This window comes from Poecilia reticulata, linkage group LG3 (genome assembly GCF_000633615.1).
Source record: "Poecilia reticulata strain Guanapo linkage group LG3, Guppy_female_1.0+MT, whole genome shotgun sequence".
Lineage (NCBI taxonomy): Eukaryota > Metazoa > Chordata > Actinopteri > Cyprinodontiformes > Poeciliidae > Poecilia > Poecilia reticulata.
The window spans coordinates 677,888-700,503 of record NC_024333.1 but is presented as its reverse complement, the minus strand read 5'-3'; the positions used below and the strand labels follow the sequence as shown (position 1 = coordinate 700,503).

Here is a 22,616-nt window from a genome sequence, read left to right as displayed (position 1 = left end):
CAGTTTGATTTCACAGAAGTTTGATTTACTTGGAGTTATATTGTGTTGTTTTATTGTTCCCTTTATTTTTTTGAGCAGTGTATATAATTAAAAAAAATAACCAAACTGAATATTTGGTTATTTTTTAAGCCCCTCTGTCATTTGACATGTTATAATTAGCACCTTTGACTGGCGCACATGGAAACATGATAGACTTTACGCTAAAAGTTCATCGCAGAGGAAACTAAAATCAATCAAATAAAAGATCCTTTCTGAATATCATCTCATGGACACTGAACTAAATGCGTCTTTCTGACCGGGAGCTGACAGCGTGTTGAAGAGTTATGGACACCTTGGTTAGGAAGCTCTGCTTTGACAGGTAATTTGACAGGTAAAAATAGTTCTGGTCGGACCAGAATTATTTGCCTGATGGAGGCTCGGGCTTCTAATGAGTTTACATTTAATGAGTTTTGAGCACACAGAGAAAACCTAAAGAGAATGTTATGATCTACTTATTGTAGTTTAARTAGAGGAATAACAGCTGACTGTTGAGAGAGGAAAGAAATTAAAGTGCAGATCCGTTTGGCAGAAACAAGCGCAGAGCGCTGGGCAATAAATGCGCTTAAATGCTCCACCGTTAAACTCCAATTACTCACACACGAGATGACAAACGCCAAATATACAATATATAGTTACACTGCTTACGTTAATGGTGTTTTAAAAACAAAACCAGTAAAAACTTAACTGAGTTAATATGTCAGATTTCCTCCTCAGCCTCATCTTGATAAGAACAGAGAGCAGTCCGCTGGTTTCTGTCCAGACTGTGATCAGCTGACCACTTGGTGCGCAGACAGTTTCAACTTTACGCACAGAGAACATCGTGGAGCTCATTATCAATCATTATAAGAACAATATCTGTCAGAGAATCATCTCTGATCTGGACGCTTTAACGGACCAGAGGCTTTGGAGCGTCTAGCGCAGCTGATCCGCTTCTGCTGGTTTTTCTCCCGCTGAGGGATCAGGAAATGATCAGAGTTCTGTCGTCTTCTAATCACGTCATTTCGTGAAATGTTACCTGATTTCAAAAACGTTCTTGCAGAGAAATAATAAATGTTTCGTTTGATGACTACAAATTGGAAATAAAATTATTTTTTTCTTTGACGGACAACGAAAAAACTCCAGCGCCACCTCTGCTCCAAACTACGAACATTGTCGGCCCCTCTTCGGTTTTTTTCTCTTTTTTGCGGAGGATCAATAAATAACTTATTGGTGTTTTACCATCACCACCAGGTATGAAGTGCTTTAGCCATCGAGTTGCACCACAGCGCAACAACTGAAACATCCAGGAGAAGAATTTCAGCTTGTTTTTACGAGTATAAAGGAGGCTGGTATCGCGCCTGATATAAATCTATTTATGTCACATGGACTTAAATAAAGTTTTATACATTTTCTTTCATATATTTATTATTGTTTTTCTTCTTTAGATATTAGGTTGACTTAGAATGATTCCAAATAATGTACAGGAATAACCTGGTGCCGTTACATGTCAATCATCAGGGGGGGCCAATCAGATGACAGGGGGGGCACTGGCCCCCCCTCTGGCTCCGCCACTGGTCATGCCACATTGAGATCTATTTCAATCTTCCTTTGACGAGTAAGTGAGGAGTGAGCGTCGCTCCTTCACCCTGACGTACTTATAGTGAGGTGCGGTATAGTCCGGAAAATATGATAGTAACCATGTTACATATCTAGTCAGTTTAGTTTCAAAACTGGGAATCCAGTTTTGAAACTAAACTAGTTATGAGACTTGCTTATACTTACACTAGTTTCCCAATATTCAGATCAGTAAACTCAGTGGCTTTTTCAAAGGTCAGCAAAAAATTATTTAGATCTGTTTTTACTTAAATTTGTTTTGTGTATTTGTTATTTCGTTGAAGTACTTTGTGATTTTTATCTTGAAATGTGCTATAAAAGTAAAAAGTTTTACTTTGATCCTGCAAGGAAAGTTTATCTCTACTTGTACAAAATGAAGATGTTCTGTTACCTACAAAATCTCATCTCAAAAAGTTAGAACTACAACTTTAAAATCCTGGAGATTGTTTAACAGGTGCTGCTACATGGGTACTGGTATCCATGTATCCTTGTGTCTGTGGTGTGTGTTTGTGTGTCAGTCCTGTCAAACTGTGTTAAGTTCTATATGAAACTGATGAAGATAAAACTAATGATTGTTTCAACTTCAAATGAACAAAGAAAAACTTCAAAGTATTTTGGCCTCAGAAGCTTTATTGGCAAGCTAATCATGGAACAAAGCAACATCGTCACGCTGCATTTCAGACACTACGGTTCATTAACAAGCCACTGCACAGACACTTTTAGATTTTATATCAAAATAACTTTAAAATACTTTTCTTAGTGTTTTTAAAGATACATAGACAGTTGTGTAATATTTCATAATTTCCTTATGATGGATCATTTACCCCAAATTTTGTATTGTATAGATTTCTATATAATTTATAGATTTTTCATATAGCTGACATTTTATGGCTAAATGTGAAGGAGGAGCTGTACAACACAGAGACACAAACACTATTCAGCTAAAAATGCCAAAACAACCAGCAGATTGACTCGATCAGTGCAAATCGAACCCTGAAGTCGGCAAACCTTCAACAACTCAAACCAAACATCTACACACTCCACCGCCGAGTCCAACCTGTACACACCTGGCTGCTTCATCAATGCAGCAACTCAGAGTGTGCATCTACACAAACTCTTCTAGGCTAATTGAACTGAGAGGAAACGGACCTCTGACCAGCAGCCGGTGGATCAATCTCAGGGTTAAAGTTCTTTGGGAGAAGTGTGTGTACATGTGGAAAGCTGCAGTAGTCTCTCTGTGGGCGATAGCTGACTGGTCATGGCCTCCCTGCTGCATCATGCATGTATCTGTTGGAATGTCTGCTGCCCGCTGCGCCCTGCTGCAGCTGCAGCTACAGCTCCTCGGTCATCTGCAGGAGGGAGTTGATGGCGGCGTCCTTGTTGCCCTGCTGCGCCTCCAGCACCGTGCGGACCACCTCCTTGTCCAGGTTGGGAAACATGTCCTGAAGAGCCTGCAGATCCTCCTCACTGCACGCCGGGCCCTGGCCCCCCATAGCTGGCATGCTGCTTGGTACGGCCATGGGCACCACACCCTGGTTATAGACTCCTGGCACCCCTTAGGATACCAAACAAACAGTGAGGCAGCAGCCATTGTGTGTGTGTGTGTGTGCGTGTGTGTGTCTTACCTGCAATAGGCACATAGCCTACTCCTTCCTGATAGACAGAGGGCATTAGAACGACAGGCTGCGTCATCATTGCTGCTGGTAGGGACTGGAATAAAGAGACAATCACCATTAGAACAGACGGTTGCTATGGATACTTGTGATACTCATTGTAGTGAACTTGTTAGCTTTCTCACTCAATCTAAGCTCCATTATGTGGAAATAATGCAAGGCTGGTCTTTAGGCAGCAGCTTCTATTGGGTTTATGTTTATGCACCATCAGAGGAAGGAGTTATGATTTTATCACAGCAGCAAAATACAAACATCTGGAGTATCTAGAGCGACGCGTCACTGCTGGGCTTTCCTCAACGTGTTAGCACCGAGTGTTGGATTAGAAAATATCTATCACTATAGAAATGTGATGATCAATATCAATAAAAAATACGTCCAATAGAATGTTCAATAATTTTACTGAACTCCTGATCCAGAATCGCATGGCATTCTGGGAGATGCACGTAAAGGAAAGGGTCACTCTTTTTTTTTTACCTAGCAACAACCTGAATCTGCTGCGCAGCAGATTCACCACTGTGATCCCCAGAAGGCCCTGAAGCCCCCAGTAACAAATAGTGTTTACTGTTACTGGCATTAAACAACTCTTAGTACAGTGTGTGTGTGTGTGTGTGTGTGTGTGTGTGTGTGTGTGTGTGTGTGTGAGGGGGGGGGCAGAGTAAAGCCTGGTGGTCTACCCGGGAACCTGCAGTTACCTCAACTAAAAGTTCTATTTAAGTCCCATCAATAATACTGACAATGCTGTTGACTCAGTTTACTTGAGATCTTACAGAATCATTCATAGACTAGAAATATGTTTTGGCCAAAGATCTGAGCTGAAACATTCTGACTGTAACCATGGGAGCAGCAACTGCAACAACAGCAATTCATAAAACTGTCTAAAATCAAAACTTTACCATGAAATATCAATACTGTCACAAAGTTTCCTGGAGTTCTAGTTAGTTAACCTATAGTATTGTTAGAGTAAATCTGTAGAACAGCAGGTTTATGTTTTATTCATCTTCTGTCAGATTTATAACAGACATGGAAATCATTCAGAATATCAACCAAGTCTTCAGACTTCTGACTATTACAGTTTCCTAAAATCTGATCTCAAGTCATAAGAAACAACAGTTAGTGCGTTACCTAAACATGCCTCCATCTCTAATACACATACATGCATACACACACACACACACACACACGCACAGACACACACACCGGTCACTACTGCTGATCTAGTTTAGATTTTATTTTAATTCCTGGAGAAGTTGGAAATAAAACTGTTAGCGTGGTTCACCTGTAACACTAACATCTTTATTTCATCATGTTGGATTAGAAAATGTGTGTCAGTTGTTAGACTGTGTGTGTGCGTGTGTGTGTGTGTGTGCGATTGCACTCACAGCAAATGACATGACCAGGTTAATCATGCCCTCTTTGTCGTCTCCCTGCCTCCCACTGAGGCTGAACCACTCGTCCACCACGTTCCCGTCCCTCAGGCCCTCAGGAATGGTGACGTGTGTCCAGGCGATCCTGTCATCCATGGAGAACGCTCTCTGCACACACACACACACACACCCACACACACACACAATCTTCTCAGACCAGTTCAGCCAATTTAGGATCTTTTCACTAGAACACACAGCTCCCATTTCAAATATTTATTCATATTTTCAGAGACAGACATTAAATAAATTTTGAAAACATAAACTTGAACTGTTTTATTTATTTAAACTGAATTTATTTGTTCAGATGGTTGAACTACAGTTCAGCCCATCAGCAGTGTCCACCTACAAGTTCCAGTTTCATCTCTGTACTTTAAGGTTTAGTTTTTTTGTTGGTTATTTTTCATCAATTCTTGGTTAATATTTGGATTGTATAGATGATTAACAATATACCACAGACCTAGACCGTCTAGACTCCAGATCAATAAATTAAGGATCTAATTTATTGTGCAGTGATCCACTTTTTTCAGTTTCGATACCAGAGGTTTAGTATCAGACGATACAGAAAATCAGCTGAATTGACTTCAAACATTTTTTTATATACTGATGTGCTGCCCCAGTACAGCACACGTAAATACACCGATAGATTCACAGGTTTGGTCAAGCATGTAAAAACAAGATAACTTTAATTTGTTCAGTCAGTGAAATAAGCAATATAACAGCAAATATATAATGTATAATAAGGAAACTAAAATTAATAAAAACATTTTGTTGACTGTCTTGGTCAAACAATAAATATAAACTGCAACAAACCTTTTTTCAAATTGTTCAGAAAGGCCAATTAGGCATTCTAAATATAATGCCAAATAAAGCATGATGTCACCAATACCTGATCCAGAATTGTTTTTAATTTTGGGACAGATTCAGATATTAATATTGGATCAGTGCATTGCTATAATAAAATCAACACAAAATATTTTCTTCAGGTAGATATTTTAAAAAATAGAGTAGTATTCATATGATCCAGGACTCCACAAAGCAGGAGTGCTGCTCTCTCCTGCTGCTAGCTCCACATTTGTGAAAAAAGATTACAGCTATAGGACTTTAGTTTGTCTTACAGGGGTGGATGCTCAGCTGTGCCCCCTGCTGGCCAAAGCTCCTCACCTCATCAAAGATCTCCAGGTAGAAGGAGTCGACCCCTGGTGGTACCGTACACTGGATCACTTTGTTCCAGCGTGGGTTCTTTGCTCCGTTATGAGCAGTCGGAGTCTCGTAGACCGCATAGCCCAGCCTGACCCTGCAGTACGGATCCATCCGGGTCATCCCGTAGTTTTTAGCCAGCTTGGCCTGCACAGGTAAACACATAGCAGCGTTAGTAAGGAAGTAAATACAAGCTGGCTTCAATAATTTAAAACTGTATAATGGAGTAAGTGTGTCCAATGGATGGGAAAAAACGGGTTCAAATCTATGATGAGGACATAACGCAAAACACTTTGATATGTTCAGCCCAATAAATGCAATTTACATGAAGAATAACAAATTGTAGAGACATTAACATACCCAGCTAAATACACTAAGTTGCCGCTTGAACAGTCCATCTTACCTGGACTACAGTGATGCTGAGGCGGCCCACGGTGTTCACCGAGCCTCCGTATTGCAGCTGGTGGGCCGTCTGGGCGTCCAGCTGGACCTGCTGCTGCTGCTGGGTGGGAGCGATACGCAGGAAGTCCTGCGGCAGCTCCCCAATATACACCTGGAGACACGACACACTGCTGAGGACGAGGCAAGGCCGGCACCAAACACGACTAACAAGAAGGCCTGGCACCAGAACTAATTCTGCTGGATGATAAATTGTCCAAAATTATTGCAATTTATGCCCCAGTTGATTTATTGGATTCAATTTCCTGCATTTTGGGAGATTGGTGATCAGCTGATACTTACATGTGAAGCCAATCTCATCTCCAATCTTATTTACAGCAGCAAAGGTCTAAAAATCAACCACTGTCCTTTTCTGCTCTCCCATGAGAGAGGTTTGACTGACCGACTGACACCACAAGGTCATGTCCACCACCCCACTGTTGCAAAGTCAGCTGTATTTAAAAACATTTCAATAAAAAAAAAAAAAAAAAAAAAAAATTATAATCTGCCAAAATCACCAGGTTATGTTTTATAAAAATCTGTAATCGGCAATCGCCCAGAAAATCAGTGCACGCCTAGTGCAATAAATAACTGTTGTTTTGTGATCATTTTAATATAATATAATGGTAATCACATTACAAATACACCCTCTGGTGTTGGTTGTTAGCCAGTATAACAATCCCTTAGTCACTTCACAATGTTAGGAAAGTTATCCTAGCCTGCTGCAATTACTCTGCTGCATTAAGCTGCTTGTCAACAACAATTTTACAACCTATTACATAGGGATGCTCTGATATAAAAATTCAATCAATATTGATAGCCAATATTAATACTGCTGTTACGTACTGCAGGAGCCATTTCTCCATTTTCAGTTAAATCTTAGAATTTAGATTATTTAGTTCATTTTTATTTGCTTATTTTCTAGTTGATTTATAATTATAATTTTGTTTAATTTTTTATTTAGAGTAAGTTCTTTGGGTAGTAATTCACTTAATTAGTTAATTTCAGCTGGGATGTGGGTGTTTCACAGTATAAATAGGTGAGCTTTAGGTAGCTTATTGTGCATGTGGGTGGCCATAAGTTTTTTTTTACCAGTCTATGGAGTCGGTCTACCAGTCTCAGTCTCAGTCATCAGTCTGTCAGTCTGTCAGTCAGTCAGAGAACAGGTGCCGGAGTCAGAGCAGGAGTAGCAGAATCCTGTGAAGCCTGTAACTTTTTGTCTGAAGAGTGGAATAAAACAAACAAAGAACTACATTTTGACTTTTTGGACTGCGTAAGCCAGAATCCAGAATGCATGAAGTGACTATTTGAGTTGGATTTACCTTTTGTTTCGATCACCTTTAATTCTTGAGTTCTTTGATTTTTGAACTTTCGACAAATAGTCACTACCTGGGCGATAATGGACATTTACCAATATCATACTGATTATATTCCTTACACTTACGACGCTGTAAAAGAGATCACACCGACTTCATTATCTGCTTCAGTTGAATACTCCATAAACTTGCACTGCATCACACTTCCATGCTTTCCAAACAAGATTCTAAATTACATTTGCAGCATGTCTGTTGGTAAATGGAAATTTAAATGATGTGTCATGTTTAGTTGAACTAAATGTTGTTTGCCCAGCCCAGGGCACCACACAGGCTAGGAAAGCCCATGCCTGAGTCATCTGGAAGGTTGATAGTCAACAGCTCTTTAATGTATTTTATCCTGATTTTAACTTATGTTTAGCACATCCACTAGTCTGAATCTGTTGTGAGCAAGGAAACGCAGTGATTAAGGAATCTGAGCGCGGCTCAGCCTGAAAGCTAATCCATCATTGAGGTTAAAAACAAAAAGCAGACATGATGCGATTTGATGAATCCCTAAACGTGGTAGAAGAAAACCATTTGTCGGTGTGTCTGTGTGTCATGATGTGACCGCAGCAGCTCAGATCTGACAGGGAACTGAGCAGAGAAATGAGAAGCTGTCCAAGATGCGGAAAACATTCAACAAGAAGATGAAGCTAGCTCCGACAGGACAGAGGCTAGCTGACCAACAGCTAACTAGCGGGCAATTAGACGATAAATCCGAGTAAATTGAGTCTGTCAGGCTGAGGCTGAGCTGGGAGCCCGGCTGGCTGTCTGTCAGTCAGTGAGAGACGGAAATCATTACACAAGTTGCACCTAGCTGTCTGTCAGTCAGTCAGTCCTGGAGTTAACGCAGTCCGTTACCTGTCCCCGCTGGGTGCTGATGGTAGTCGCCATGTCGTTCCTCCAAGAACTGGACTCAGACACTGTCGAGTCGTGACGCTTCTTGAAACTATTTCAAAAGTGACTCATTAAAAACAACCGAGCTTGTTTTTGGCCTGAAACTGAGTCCGGAAATGTCTTGCTATTGAAGATAATGGTGCAGTGCTGCCCCTAGTGACCGGCGGTCTGCTTCCTGCTTGTTCTCGCTTTGTAGCGCAGTACCGCCGCTAACCAGCAGAGTGGGCCAGAATCAACTATTTTCCCCAGTCAAAAATGCAAAACAGAACAAATTTACTAAGTTCGTCTCCTGTAGCTATCTCTACAAAATACTTACCTCCTCCTTTTCAATGCAAATTGTAAGATGCTACTTTTATTTACTTTTAAAAACTGATAGAAAACATTGCTTATTAAACATCATCTTTCTATGGTGTATTCCTCACAATTTAGAACAACTTAGGTAAGTTTCAAATAAATCTTGTTTGGTCACCAAGCAAGATTTTTATATTAGATATTTTCTTAAATTTGTTTCTTTCAATCCCTTTTTCAATATGGACACTATTGAGTAATACAGACAGCTTCCTGTCACCCAGTGACGTTGCTACCAGAGTAACAATTTTTTTCATATGCTTCACACCATATCTACCATTTTCAGAGCCTGCATTGCCAGAGCATCTACTGCTTCATTGCCTGTATTCCCATCTGAGAAGGGATCCACATAAATCTCAGTTGGATGTTTCATTCCATGAAGTTATGTTCAGAATTCCAGCAAGCCTCTGGGGGAAGCTTGTGGGAAGAAACCCAGAACCTTTAGGTAATACAGTTCAAAAGCAATGACTGAGGAAATGTATGTTTGATTTTGAGGACATTAATAAATAAGTTGCCATTTAGCAAATAAAAATAATTTTGGTCATTCTAACTGACCCAAAACAAGAAAGGGTAGGTCTGATTTCACTTCAGACTGGGAAAAAAAAGGACATGTCATTATGCAGTGGTCATAAATGTCAAGTTTCAACTGATTGTCATTGACCCGATTGTCATTGTCGGGTCCTTGAGATAGATATGAACAAGCTTTATGTTCACATCTATGGACCCACTCATCCAGGGTCAGAGTCTCTCAGGGCAAAACAGAGTCTTACAGACCTAACAAGCACCCACTCATATTCAGTCATGTTTTTGGACTGTCAGGAGAAGCTGGAGTACCTGAAGAGAACGCAAGCATACAATGGGAGGACATGCAAAATAAATGCAGAAAAACTCCAGAATCCAGGACCCTGTTTGCTGCAAAGTATCACTACTAGGAACTACCGTATGAAGATTGCCATTTTCATAACATGTTGAGATTATGCTTCAAACTATTTTCTTACTTCTTTGAGATTAGATAAAAGTGAATATATGTCTTGGGAACAGACATGACATTGGTCAACTCAAAGAGTTGGATCATTCATTTTAACATTAAAATTTAGTTACATCCATCGTCTCCCCGGTTGTCTGAGGAGGTTAGCACGGATGGTGCTTCTAGTACTTGAAGCACTAAAAATTTGTTGGAAAAAAAAAGACAAAAGCCAATAAAATATGAAATCAAAAAGAAAAACTGTATTCCAAAAAAACAAAATTCATATTGGTAAATTACACAAACGTTTAGACGTACAGTGTGTCTTTGTATATCCAGTGTGTTCAATATTCTGTTAACAGCTGGCACAATCTACTACAATTTCTCTTTCAAACAGATGTGAACACACCATTCAGGCAGCTTATGAGTGCAAGAATCATTCCACATAAGGCAATGTGTTGTGTATGGTTTCCAGAGCAAAGCAGCGGTAATGTACCACACGACAATATGAAAATATTGCTTCATCTGACAAATAAAAACATTCTTAGTTGAATTTTTGATTGAATGTTAGACTCCACAGAAAAGTCCCTGGAGCCCGGTGTGAAATGAGTTCAGGAATCAATGTGTCCTGGTGAGCCAGACTACAGGGAAACGTCGGCTCATTGGTTGTCCTCAGAGTCCTGATTGTAGCTCAGGTGGCTCCGCTGAACCTCCAGCTCCTCTGCGCTTACCATGGCAGGATCTATGGCAGCATATCTGGTTCCATGGAACTGACGCAAGTGAATCTGAAAAGTAGTAGAAACCAAAATGCCATCATTTAAAATTTACATCACATCAAATAGGTACTGTTTTGTGGACAGATTTCTGTCTGCAGGGAAGAGGACTTTGTCTAAAGTAGAGTCACTCTCATTACTTTTGTGAAAAAGTCACAATATATCATAGACATGATGTGATACTCATAAACCTGTCTGGTCCTCTTGTAAACACAATCTGCTTTAGAATAAATTTCTTAATTACATTTCATCTTAAATTAAATATAGCCGAGGATCAGACCGCCGAGGTTCCCGCCTTCGGCTACCACCCATCCCACATTTCACCCGAACCCTTCAACCTCTCCCACAGGTGCTGAGCCCATGTGAAGGGGTACCTCATCTCCTCTTCAATGACCCCACTCTGTTTCCATTGATGCTCCCTCACACAGACAAAGTGCATCTTTGGGTTGCACTTTGTCTGATCCCTCACCTAGAATCTTTTGTCTTGGGTGACCCTACCAGAGGCATGAAGCCCCTGACAACATAGTTATTAGAAGCTCTGTACGCTCAAAGCCCTCCATCACAGAAATGTGGGAACCCATGGTGGGTTCCCACAGTTCTATTCTGTTATGAATAGAACTGATTCTATTCATAACAGAATGAGTGAACAGAATTTCTAAGCGCAGCCAAGGTGTTGATGAGATCCGTTTTGGTGTTCTCAGGATCATGTCTCTGCTCTTTGCAGATGATATGGTCCTATTGGCTTCATCAAATCCGGATTTACATCTTTAGCTTGAGCAGTTCACAGCTAAGTGTGAAGTGGTTGCAATGAGGATCAGTGCCTCCAAATACGTGGTTGTGAATCAGAAAAGGATAGACTGCCTTCTGCAAGTCAGAGATGAGCTCCTGCCCCAAGTGCAAGAGTTTAAGTATCTTGGGATTTTGTTCAAGAATGAGGCAAAAATGGAGCAACCAGGACACACTGTGGGGAAAAGAGAGCTGAGTCAAAAGGCAAAACTCAATTTACTGGTCGGTTTACGTTCCCACCCTCATCTACGGTCACATCTCTGAAGCTCTGGGTAAAGACCAAAAGAGCGTGATTGCTGATATAAGCGACCGAGGTGAATTTTCTCTGTAAGGTGTCTAGGCTCTCCCTTAGAGACAGACTGAGAAGCTCAGTCATCTGTGAGGGACTCAGAGTAGAGCTGTTGCTCCTCCATGTCAAGAGGAGGCAGTTGAGGTGGCTCAGGTGTCTGATTAGAATGCCTCCCTAACTAACAGAGGATGACCTGGGACATACTGGAGGGACTATATTTCTCAAATGGCCTGAGAACATCTTGGTATTACCCTGGAAGAGCTGGAACAAGTGACTGGGAAGAGGGAAGTCTGGGCCTCACTGCTCGGGCTGCTACCCAACCCCCACATAGGTGGAAGATGATGGATGGATAAAGTCACAAGATATCGGTCCTTTAAATAGAAAATAGTTCTCAAATCGCAAAAAGACTCACCTTTCAGATTGATCCTTGTAATAAATGACAGATTAATATTTACTAAAGATGATACATTTTTGAAACATTAATAGAGTTTAGCAACCTATTACTCTGTAAGGTGTAATAGGTTCAGCTTGTCCAGGTATGTTCCTGCCTGAACAGGGTTTAAGTCAGGAGCCCAGTTAAGGTCAAGATCAACTTTGAGGTATTTGCAGATAATTCATCCAGTAAATGACCAAAACAGTCTGTCTTTTGGGCAGGTGATAAAAATGCTTCCCAAAGATTGAGAATACTCCCAGTAAAAAACCTTCTCTGCATCCTAAGTTACAGATCTTCCTCGGTACTCAAAACAATGAAAGCTTCCTGGCATACACGCAGGGTGTTGGTCAATTTCTGGTTGCAAAAAATAACTTTACTCACTTCAGAGAGAATGCAAATATTGTAGATTAGTGGGTTAAACATTGTGAATCAGAACCAACCTGTATGTAAAGATTGACCTCAGCGCTCCTGCACAGATATGGGAAGTTTCCTCCGGTTTTCAGATGTGCCCGTCTAGCATTGGGATACAGTTTATACATCTCTTCTTTGGCTTCCAGTGAGAGGGCGCTCTGATCAAACACCTCAACATCAACAACATAGCTAGGTCAGACATGCTTGGAATACACAGGATAGAATCAAATAAAGAAGATTAAATAAAAACCAACAAAACTTACATCTATGATGGTCACAGCAACATCTTTTATTTTGTGAGGCTCAACGTAGGAGTTCTGACAGTTAAGTGTTAGCCTTGAAGCTAGCTCGCTTTGGCTCAGACTCTCCAGCTGTATTAGGAAAACACTGACTGATGTGGTTAACACATAAACACAAGCATGAAGACAGGATTCAACTGTTAATGTCATTATTAAAGCTGACTGACATCCATGGTTACATACCCTATCTACCATGAAGTCGATTGCATCTGCCATCTTAGGGTCTACAGGTCCTTTAGCAAAGTTTCCCAGGACGATCTTCTTCAGTAGGAAAGCTGGCATGAGCCAGAAACTGGCAGCAACACAGAAGGAGCATGAATAAAGAGACTCTAAAATGAAACCATCATGTGAGAGTGAGTCAGTGGCACCTGTTTGCAGTCCATGTCTGGTGAAATATGGACGTGTCACTGAATGAGTTACACAGGATCAAAGAGTGCACTCTGGGAGACTTGTGAGTATACTCTGCAAACTTCTGAGCCAAGAATCCTCCCAAAGACGCCCCGAACAGGTGGACCTGAGAGTGACATGGGATCAGCGTTACACAGACGTCATACACACGTCACACACATAAACCAGCCATATCAGGCCATGTCACTTCCAAATGCATAACCAAACACAACAAAAGGTGTGATACCACCAATGATCATGGGGACGGTGTGGCACACCTCATGCATGACTAGTGCAAGGAACCAAGGAGAAGAAGACGGAAAAAAACAGTTAATGTTCTCCATCCACATACCTTGATGGCTGCACAGAAAACTGCTGTCTACTGAAAGCCTCTTCTGAAGTTTTTTCAGAGAATGTGAATTATCAAAATGTCCACCTTTATTTTCCTCTGAATGAACTGTGTTATGATGGCTATACTGCCTAACACAATGGCAACCTAACAATACATTAAAAGCATGAGGCTGTCTTTTACTCGACACGGTAACAGACAGGGGGACTTATTATTGTGCATCAGGAGACATAAATGGGCCGCAAGGGATCTATGAAAACAAAGTTGGACCTTGTCCAGTTGAAGGTGATCCAGAAGCTTCCGGAAGCCATCACAAAACTCCATGAGGTCCCAGTATACCGGATACTGCAGCTAAAACAGAATAACATATGATTATAACAAATATTGGTAAGCAGCCAATATTTCTGATCACTTATCAATAAATTTGAGATTTGATACAAAAACAAATGTAAGGCATCAGGAATGGCTGAAAAGAGTCACAACAGCTTAATCTAGAACAGGAACAGGTTTTGCACTGAATTGGCTCTGTAAGAAGATATGGTAACCGCGGCGGAGGGGTCAGTTATTTAACCAGTGGGTTGCTGGTTCAAACCCCAGCTCCATCCATCTTAGTCGCTGTGTTCTTGGGCAGGACACTAAAACTTTAGATTGTGAAAAGTTTATGTTTGTGTATTTCTACATAATGTCAGAGGTAAGATATGAGTGAAGCAGAGATGATTTATCCTCTTGTAGATGCCAGTGATCACATGAGCACTCCTGCTGTGGTGAACTCACCGAGATGACCCTGTACCCCCAGCTAGTCAGGGCCTGCACCTGCTGGAAGAACACCTCCGCAGTCCCACTGACTGGAGGAAGGAAGATGATTGGACACCTGATACTTTTTGGGCCGGCATCATACAGAGACCACACCTTGCTGTCGTCATCGTCAACAATAATCTGGAAAACACACACACGCACGCAGACAAATACACACACTTGTTCTGTAAACCTGATGGTTGCATTTATCTTAAAAATTATGTATCATACACTATTACACCATATTAGAAAGAAACAATCTTTATTAAATGCTCATAAAAGTAATAAAAATTCCACATCATGCATTACTATTCTACCTGGTCGCTGATGTACACACATTTCAAGACATGATGGTCCTGACAGCTTAAAGCAGTAGTCTCAAACTCCAGTCCTGAAGGACCAGTGTACTACTGTTAGAAGTCTCTCTACTTCAGCACACCTACAGTGGGGCAAAAAAGTATTTAGTCAGCCACCAATTGTGCAAGTTCTCCCACTTAAAAAGATGAGAGAGGCCTGTAATTTTCATCATAGATATACCTCAACTATGAGAGACAAAAGGAGAAAAAAAAATCCAGAAAATCACATTTTCTGATTTTTAAAGAATTTATTGGCAATATATGGTGGAAAATAAGTATTTGGTCAGCTACAAACAAGCAAGATTTCAGGCTCTCACAGCCGTGTAACTTCTTCTGTAAGAGGCTCCTCTGTCCTCCACTTGTTACCTGTATTAATGGCACCTATTTGAACTCGTTATCAGTATAAAACACACCTGTCCACAACCTCAAACAGTCACACTCTAAACTCCACCATGGCCAAAACTAGAGAGCTGTCAAAAGACACCCGAAACAAAATGATAGACCTGCACCAGGCTGGGAATACTGAATCTGCAATAGGTAAACAGCTTGGTGTAAGGAAATCAACTGTGGGATCAATAATTAGAAAATGGAACACTTACAAGACCACTGATAATCTCCCTCGATCTGGGGCTCCACGCAAGATCACACCCCGTGGGGTCAAAATGATCACAAGAACGGTGAGCAAAAATCCAGAACCACATGGGGGAACCTAGTGAATGACCTGCAGAGAGCTGGGACCAAAGTAACAAAGGCTACCATCAGTAACACACTACGCCGCCAGGGACTCAAACCTGCAGTGCCAGACGTGTCCCCCTGCTTAAGCCAGTACATGTCAAGGCCCGTCTCAAGTTTGCTAGAGAGCATTTGGATGATCCAGAAGATGACTGGGAGAATATCATATGGTCAGATGAAACCAAAGTAGAACTTTTTGGTCAAAACTCTACTCTTCGTGTTTGGAGGAGAATGAATGCTGAGTTGCATCCAAAGAACACCATGCCTACTGTGAAGCATGGGGGTGGAAACATCATGCTTTAGGGCTGTTTTTCTGCCAAGGGACCAGGACGACTGATCCGTGTAAAGGAAAGAATGAATGGGGCCATGTATCGTCACATTTTGAGTGAAAACCTCCTTCCATCAACAAGGGCATTGAAGGTGAAACGTGGCTGGGTCTTTCAGCAGGACGATGATCCCAAACACACCACCCGGGTAACGAAGGAGTGGCTTCGTAAGAAGCATTTCAAGGTCCTGGAGTGGCCTAGCCAGTCTCCAGATGTCAACCCCATAGAAAATCTGTGGAGGGAGTTGAAAGTCTGTGTTGTCCAGCGACAGCCCTAGAACATCACAGCTCTAGAGAAGATCTGCATGGAGGAATGGGCCAAAATACCACCAACAGTGTGTGAGAACCTTGTGAAGACTTACAGAAAACGTTTGATCTCTGTCATTGCCAACAAATGGTATGTAACAAAGTATTGAGATGAACTTTTGTTATTGACCAAATACTTATTTTCCACCATATTTTGCAAATAAATTCTTTATTTTTTCTCCTTTTGTCTCTCATAGTTGAGGTACATCTATGATGAAAATTACAGGCCTCTCTCATCTTTTTAAGTGGGAGAACTTGCACAATTGGTGGCTGACTAAATACTTTTTTGCCCCACTGTATCTCTGATTGGCTCATCAGCATGAAGTCAAGTTTGATGGTGAGGCAGTTTCACCATTTAATTCCAGTGTGTAGGACGATGCACACATCTAAAAGTTGCAGGACTCTGGCTTTTGAGAACTGCAGTTTGAGACGGCTAGCTTAAGCAGGTGGTAACTGACTTCTTCTCTTGATTATTAAGAAAGTTTTTCCTCTCTTCAAAAAGACTTCTTCAGTTCTGAACATATGGGAGCCCAAATAGGTTTAAAAGTTAAAGAACACTCACAATAATAAGGTTAGTAAGGTTACTGATGAGACAATTAGGACACAGGAGTTACTGGTTTTTTCCTCTATTGAGCTCAATGTTCAGGTCTTGTTGCTTGAAAGTGGCCAAACCATGGCACTTTCTAAGCACAATGTACCAGTGCATTTAAAAAATAACAACACCCTCAAACAGAAAGTAATTCACCCCAAGGACAAAACATCCAAACACAAACTCAGCGGTGGGGCCCGGTCCAGTGAGGAATGTATAACCTCTACGCGGGAGAAACTAAACAGCAGCTACACAAAAGAACAGCAAAACACTGAAGAATCAGCACTTCACTTACATCTTAGGGACAATTTCTTGAAGACAGCAATGTGGACATTTCACACAGGAATACAGGCGGTTTGAGAGGAATGAAAGAAGTCATCTGTGTTAAATATGAAAAACCAACACTAAACTTAACAGACGGCATCAGATTTCATCTTTCTAACCTACTCTTTGTAAGGAGTAGGGCTGTATCGATACACTAATCTCACGATACAGTATGATATGTGATATTCTGCTCACAATTCAATATATATCACGATATTCAGCATTTGATGCAATTCGCTACACTTGTAAGATTTTCTGAGAGATTTTAGAGGGACAGAGTGATTTTGGTAACATTTTGTGACTGTTACATAGATTTGGATTGAATTAATTGAACTAATGGTGTAATACTGGTGTAACAAATGTTTTTGTTATACATTTACTTGATTTAAATGTTGTGTATTTGGTTATGCATTAAAGGTACCTTTTTTGTCTTATGTACTTATATTATATAATGTAATTTATTTAATTTCATTATTTAATTAATTGTAACTGGCTGTTTCATTACATGTCATTTTTAATGTACATGTGCAACTGGGTAAAAAATTTCATGTGTGATAGCTGTCATTTAATTCCTGTGGATCTGAAATAACATTCAAAGTAGGATTTAAAGTATCAATACTTGGATAAATGGATACTTTCTGAGTAAAAGAAATTTGATAAATATTTTAGAACCAATAAAATTACACAACCTTAGTCAGGAGGCTGCTGTAAACCTCCCTCGGGGAGTTTACAGCAGCGTTAATGGAACTGTGCTCAGACATGCAGTTGGTTTTGGAGAGCAAGACGCTGAGGGGTTATTCTGCCCACCACTCTGGAGATCTTAGCAACAAAACCTTCACTGAAAATATCATCAAGGTTGTTCACATAAGTATCTTGGTGTCTTGCTCGTTGACTTAAGCACAAATTGGGGTTTTCCTTTCAAAACAAATTTTACTTTTCTCTTAAAATGAAAAAACAGCTTACCCCAGCAACATTTTTATCCATCTTTTTGTAAGACTATTGTATGGCACAAATAAAGATGTTTAAAATGTGTAACTTTAACTGCTAAAAAAAAAAGGTTTCTCAAAAACCAGTCATTTTAGGCTGCAACAATTACAAAAAAAACATTGTAGCATCCTGGATGTAGCAGTGGGAATAATTAAAGTCCCTCTACAGCTGGTTTGTCAGATGTAACAGAGCATTTAGAGGCTCACCCCAGGATTAACATAAGAAGCATTTTTATTCAATGTAAGGGCTAGTGAGCGTCGCTCCTTCACCCTGACGGTCCCTCCCTCGGGGGGAGGGGGGGCGCTGATCCGTTTTCGCATCCACCTGAATAATGTGTAGTTGCGTCACTGGGTTGATGTAAATGTCCATAACGGTCAGCCTGTGTCCACTTCGAGTGAAAGGAGGAGCGTGATCCGCGCTGAGATTAACTTTAGACATCCAGCTGCTGCAGCGCGAGGCAACGCGCAGAGGCCAGCAGTGTGATTGGTCCGGCTTTAAATGCATAAACTATAAACATATCTTCTATAAACATATATTTTAAAAATAAATCTGCTCTGATAGTGAAATGCTCGGAGCAACAGAAACACTTGCAATCCAGCTTAAGTAAAAAGGCAATTTTTTTATTTTATTTTAAAAAAATAATTAAAAAAAAAACAAAAAAAAAAACAAAAGGCTTAGCCTGGCGGTGGCCCTAGTAAAGCATGGCGGGCCACCAGGCCTATAATACACTGGGGGAAACCCTGCAGATCATAAAGTGTCATAGTGTCATTCTCCAAGAGGCTTCATGGAGAATACACTCATTTATTGTCCTGATATCAACTTCAAGACAATTACTAGTCAGTGGTTCAAGTGAGCGACTTGGTTAAACTAGTTTCCCAGTGTTCTGTCAAGCCCCCGAGTGCCTCTGTGTTCACAGTATAGTCACGCCAATAAACAAGTTTACAGGTTTACAGGTTCAAATGCCTCAGTCTCTTCCCTTCCCACGCTCTCTTCCAGCAACAGCGTGTCAGTCCATGTGGGTGCAATAAAACAATAACAGGACAGGTTGATACTCCTGTTAACAGCCTCTTGCTTCATAAGGACCATCTCTAAACAGATTCTCCTCTCTTTTCTTCATGTGTGGAGATGATATTGGGTCATTCAAAAAGAGAATGGAGACATGTTGAAAAGGAAGACTGGAACTCCCTCGTTGAACTGAACTGAGAGTGTATCAAAAGAGGAAGCTTATATTCCTTTCTCCACACTTCAGCCCATAAAGTAAAGATGCTTGGATTTACGTGTTCACTCTTTCACACATTCTCCAACTTAAATTATGACATACATCAACAGGACACCTCAGATGTTTCAGATATTGTGGCCTGATGTGTACAATCTTAAAAATGACACAGTGCGGCTTTACGTTTTCTTTTTTTAAATACGACATGTTCAAAAATTGCAGCTAGACTTTGATATTTTAACATTTCCTCACAATATTCAGAAAAAAACCTCATACCACATTGATGCTTACCTTCAGATTTTCCAGTGAAAATCATGCCTCTCTCACAGCTTAGATGCAACAGTGAGCAGCATGTGATCCAAAGGCCCCTCTGAGTAGAATCATGTGACCATGACTGAATGAGCTCAGTGCTGCTGGACAAACACTTTCAGTCCTCATTCAGGGCAGAAAGCTGTGAGTTTCCACCAGTGAGGCCAAATAGATTCTTTGATTAGCAAACAACCCACTCCTGATAAGCTGCTGATGCACCACAGCTCAACACAGAGCCACTGTGAAAACCTCACATCTGAGTGGAACCGCAGCGACACGGAGTGAGTGGCTGACTATTTAACACTGACAGTGGCCTGGAGTACAGTGTAAAACTACTGAAGAAATGGCTGTGCTAAATCCAACAGGAGAAGGTTAGTGGACTAGTCAAAGTCCAGTCCCAGATCAGCAGGATTTACATTGTAGCTCTTTAAAAAGGAAGGTTTTAGCAACTGAGCTGCTCAGAGTTGGTTGGACGGAGCTGAATGTTTGGGAGGGTTTGACTGGATGCTGAAGTCTTTAGATCGACATACACCAGCTGACTGCATTCATTTCAGTTGTTCAAGTTTATTATATCAGAATAGCAGGTGACATTCTCAAACTATGAACTTTTTTCAACTCACACTTCTTTATCCATTAGAAGCTGTAAACAGACCAAGCGGCCTTTACAATGTCCCCCGCCCCATGCAGGGAGCTGTGGCCGAGCTGGTGAGATGCATCCTGGGTGCTGTAAGCAGGGTTACCACAGATCCTTCCTCCCAGCAGCGGTCAGACCCTAGAACCATCCCTGCTGTTATTTACAGTTTTGCCATGCCTTGTAAATAGTTTGTTTCTTTCTGCAACAAATATAAATGCAAATTTTTTTCCACTGTGTAAATCTGAGTAGCCATTTTAATAACTGCAGTATTTCTTTCATGTGCTATAAATTTGCCTTTCCTCTACAGTATCTTTTCTTACTTCCTGTTTTTATATTTTTGTCTTGGTGTGAATCTACATGTTTTGCTTTGCCTTTGGTTATTTCTAGTCTCTTTTCTTTGATTTATATTCCAAAGATCCCACTTGTTAAAACCAGACTGACTTCAGCAGCAGCTGCAGTCAGTATGGAACTACATCATTTTTGTCCCTTCTTTCTCTTGAACTTCCTGGCTGTCAGTTTGCCTACATACCATCATAACAATGGCAGAAAACACAAGTTCATCAATGTGACGTCCAGCTTCCTAAAGGGCAGTATTATGTATTTTCCAGGCCATAGTGTCATTTTATAGCACAATCAAATAACTATGCTACCACCAGTTGTTATAAAAATGCTATATGTAAGAATTTTGACTTTGTAATTGAAATTGGGTCTCTGATTTTTTAAGAAGCCATTCCATCTTCAGCACATCATCACAACAATGTTCCTCCATTGTACAATTATTCTTAGGAGCATTGAACTCAGAAGTAGTTGATTTGATGAGCTCACAAGATTTGCAGTTCCACCAGGTGTTTGCTAATTGCTGCTGCCACTAGTCTGGAGGAGCAGGGGGAGGAACGACTCTGGAGATTGCAGCTTCAAGGAGGAGCCTTGTGGAAATAGGCAGGGCTTTGTGAGAGGAAGAGTTTAGGCACCCCTGAATGGTTGCCACGGGAGATAAAAGGATTTTCCAAGCATACATGAAAGAATCAAAGCAACACTCTAGGTATGTTTATGATGAGGGAATATTATAATATGATGTGAAACTAGATTTTACATAACACTTCCATTTTAATATTCAAATGCAGACATTTCCAGATGTTTTAATCAAATCATGGGAAGCCTCTGGTTTAAGCAACTTGCATGTACACTGACATATAGCAGCCAATTACAACCTTACATAAGAAAATATACTGATCAATTATACATAGAGCTCTGAAATGACATTTAGCCTGACAGGATCAGCATGAGCAATATCATAATCGCAAAGGACGGCTTGGGTGCAATATATGGTAGACCTCAACATCTCACGTTCAAAGCAATAAAACTCTGTTAATTGTTCATCAGACTGACGCAGAAGATCCGTTTTCCCAACAGCCAATACTTTCCTAAAGCCTTTGGGATTAATAAAACATTTCTGAATCAAATTTAGCCATTAAAAAGGTCTTTCAGTCCACGTTGTCTTTGTTTTTCTCCCCGATATCACTTGCTAATGAAGAACCTAAAGCTCCAAGAGAAGCAGTGAGGACCGTGATATGATGGAGAGAAGTATAGAGTTGTGTGTTCAATGTGGTTAACTGATAGTATTTCCTGTTATTGTAACACGCAGGCATCAGCCCACCAACCCTTCTTCAGTAACTACCATCCACGCCATTAGGAGGGCCAGTCTGGACCGAACCTGGCACCACACTGTCAGTAAGGACGGCTGGGATCTGCATTGACTGGATCCGTTCATAAATCTGGAAATTCTGGAGCTCCAGTCAACATTTCTGATCTGACGGTAGTACACCTTATTAACAGGCACATGGGCGCATCCAGTTATGCTTCATAATACAAAAAACACGAGTGTTTAATCAACCTTGAAATGCCGTCTCCGGATAACTTGATGGATCTAAACACCAGGAGGTGGGTGTACTTACTCTCTTCAGGGGTACTGTGCTTCTGAACCAGTTGTAGTCAGGAGACACTTTGATCTCCTCCATCTGAGCTGTCACATGCAGGCGGGACTGAATCAGCTCGGAAAGCGCTCCCTCTCCTCCGGACAGCCAGCCGAACAAAACCCGCTGCTAGCTGCTAACGCTGCCCACAAATTCAAAGGGGTCGAGCCGCCACTTCACGCCGCTGCTGCCGTCCTGCTACGGGTGGCGGTGAGTCACGGTGCCCGAAGGTGTTCATCCATGTCACGGTTGCTTGTTTTTTCTATCTTGAGGCTGGTCTTATGGTCTTATGACTCTTTTTGTACCTACTTCCGCAAAGCGTCTACCGCGACTCACGCAAAAAGGTGCGTTTTGATACGACCGGAAGTCGGAAAACATAGTTGTTTTTTTTGGCTGCATCAACCAACCACGGAAT

General features: G+C 41.0%; 2 protein-coding genes across 2 annotated transcripts; both read right to left on the bottom strand.

Annotated features, from left to right (window-relative positions):
• Nucleotides 1–2,242: 2,242 nt before the first annotated feature.
• Nucleotides 2,243–8,740, bottom strand: tollip (toll interacting protein). The gene is made up of 6 exons (XM_008404954.1): nucleotides 8,581–8,740; nucleotides 6,330–6,479; nucleotides 5,891–6,073; nucleotides 4,685–4,837; nucleotides 3,258–3,342; nucleotides 2,243–3,187 (listed from the first exon to the last, which is right to left on the bottom strand). The coding sequence occupies exons 1-6, from the start codon at nucleotides 8,611–8,613 to the stop codon at nucleotides 2,964–2,966; spliced, it is 828 nt and encodes a 275-aa protein (XP_008403176.1). The 5' UTR covers nucleotides 8,614–8,740; the 3' UTR covers nucleotides 2,243–2,963.
• A 1,429-nt stretch (nucleotides 8,741–10,169) lies between these two features.
• Nucleotides 10,170–22,508, bottom strand: spg21 (SPG21 abhydrolase domain containing, maspardin). The gene is made up of 8 exons (XM_008404955.2): nucleotides 22,184–22,508; nucleotides 14,430–14,591; nucleotides 13,926–14,006; nucleotides 13,288–13,433; nucleotides 13,103–13,211; nucleotides 12,884–12,991; nucleotides 12,650–12,790; nucleotides 10,170–10,713 (listed from the first exon to the last, which is right to left on the bottom strand). The coding sequence occupies exons 1-8, from the start codon at nucleotides 22,244–22,246 to the stop codon at nucleotides 10,588–10,590; spliced, it is 936 nt and encodes a 311-aa protein (XP_008403177.1). The 5' UTR covers nucleotides 22,247–22,508; the 3' UTR covers nucleotides 10,170–10,587.
• Nucleotides 22,509–22,616: the final 108 nt, after the last annotated feature.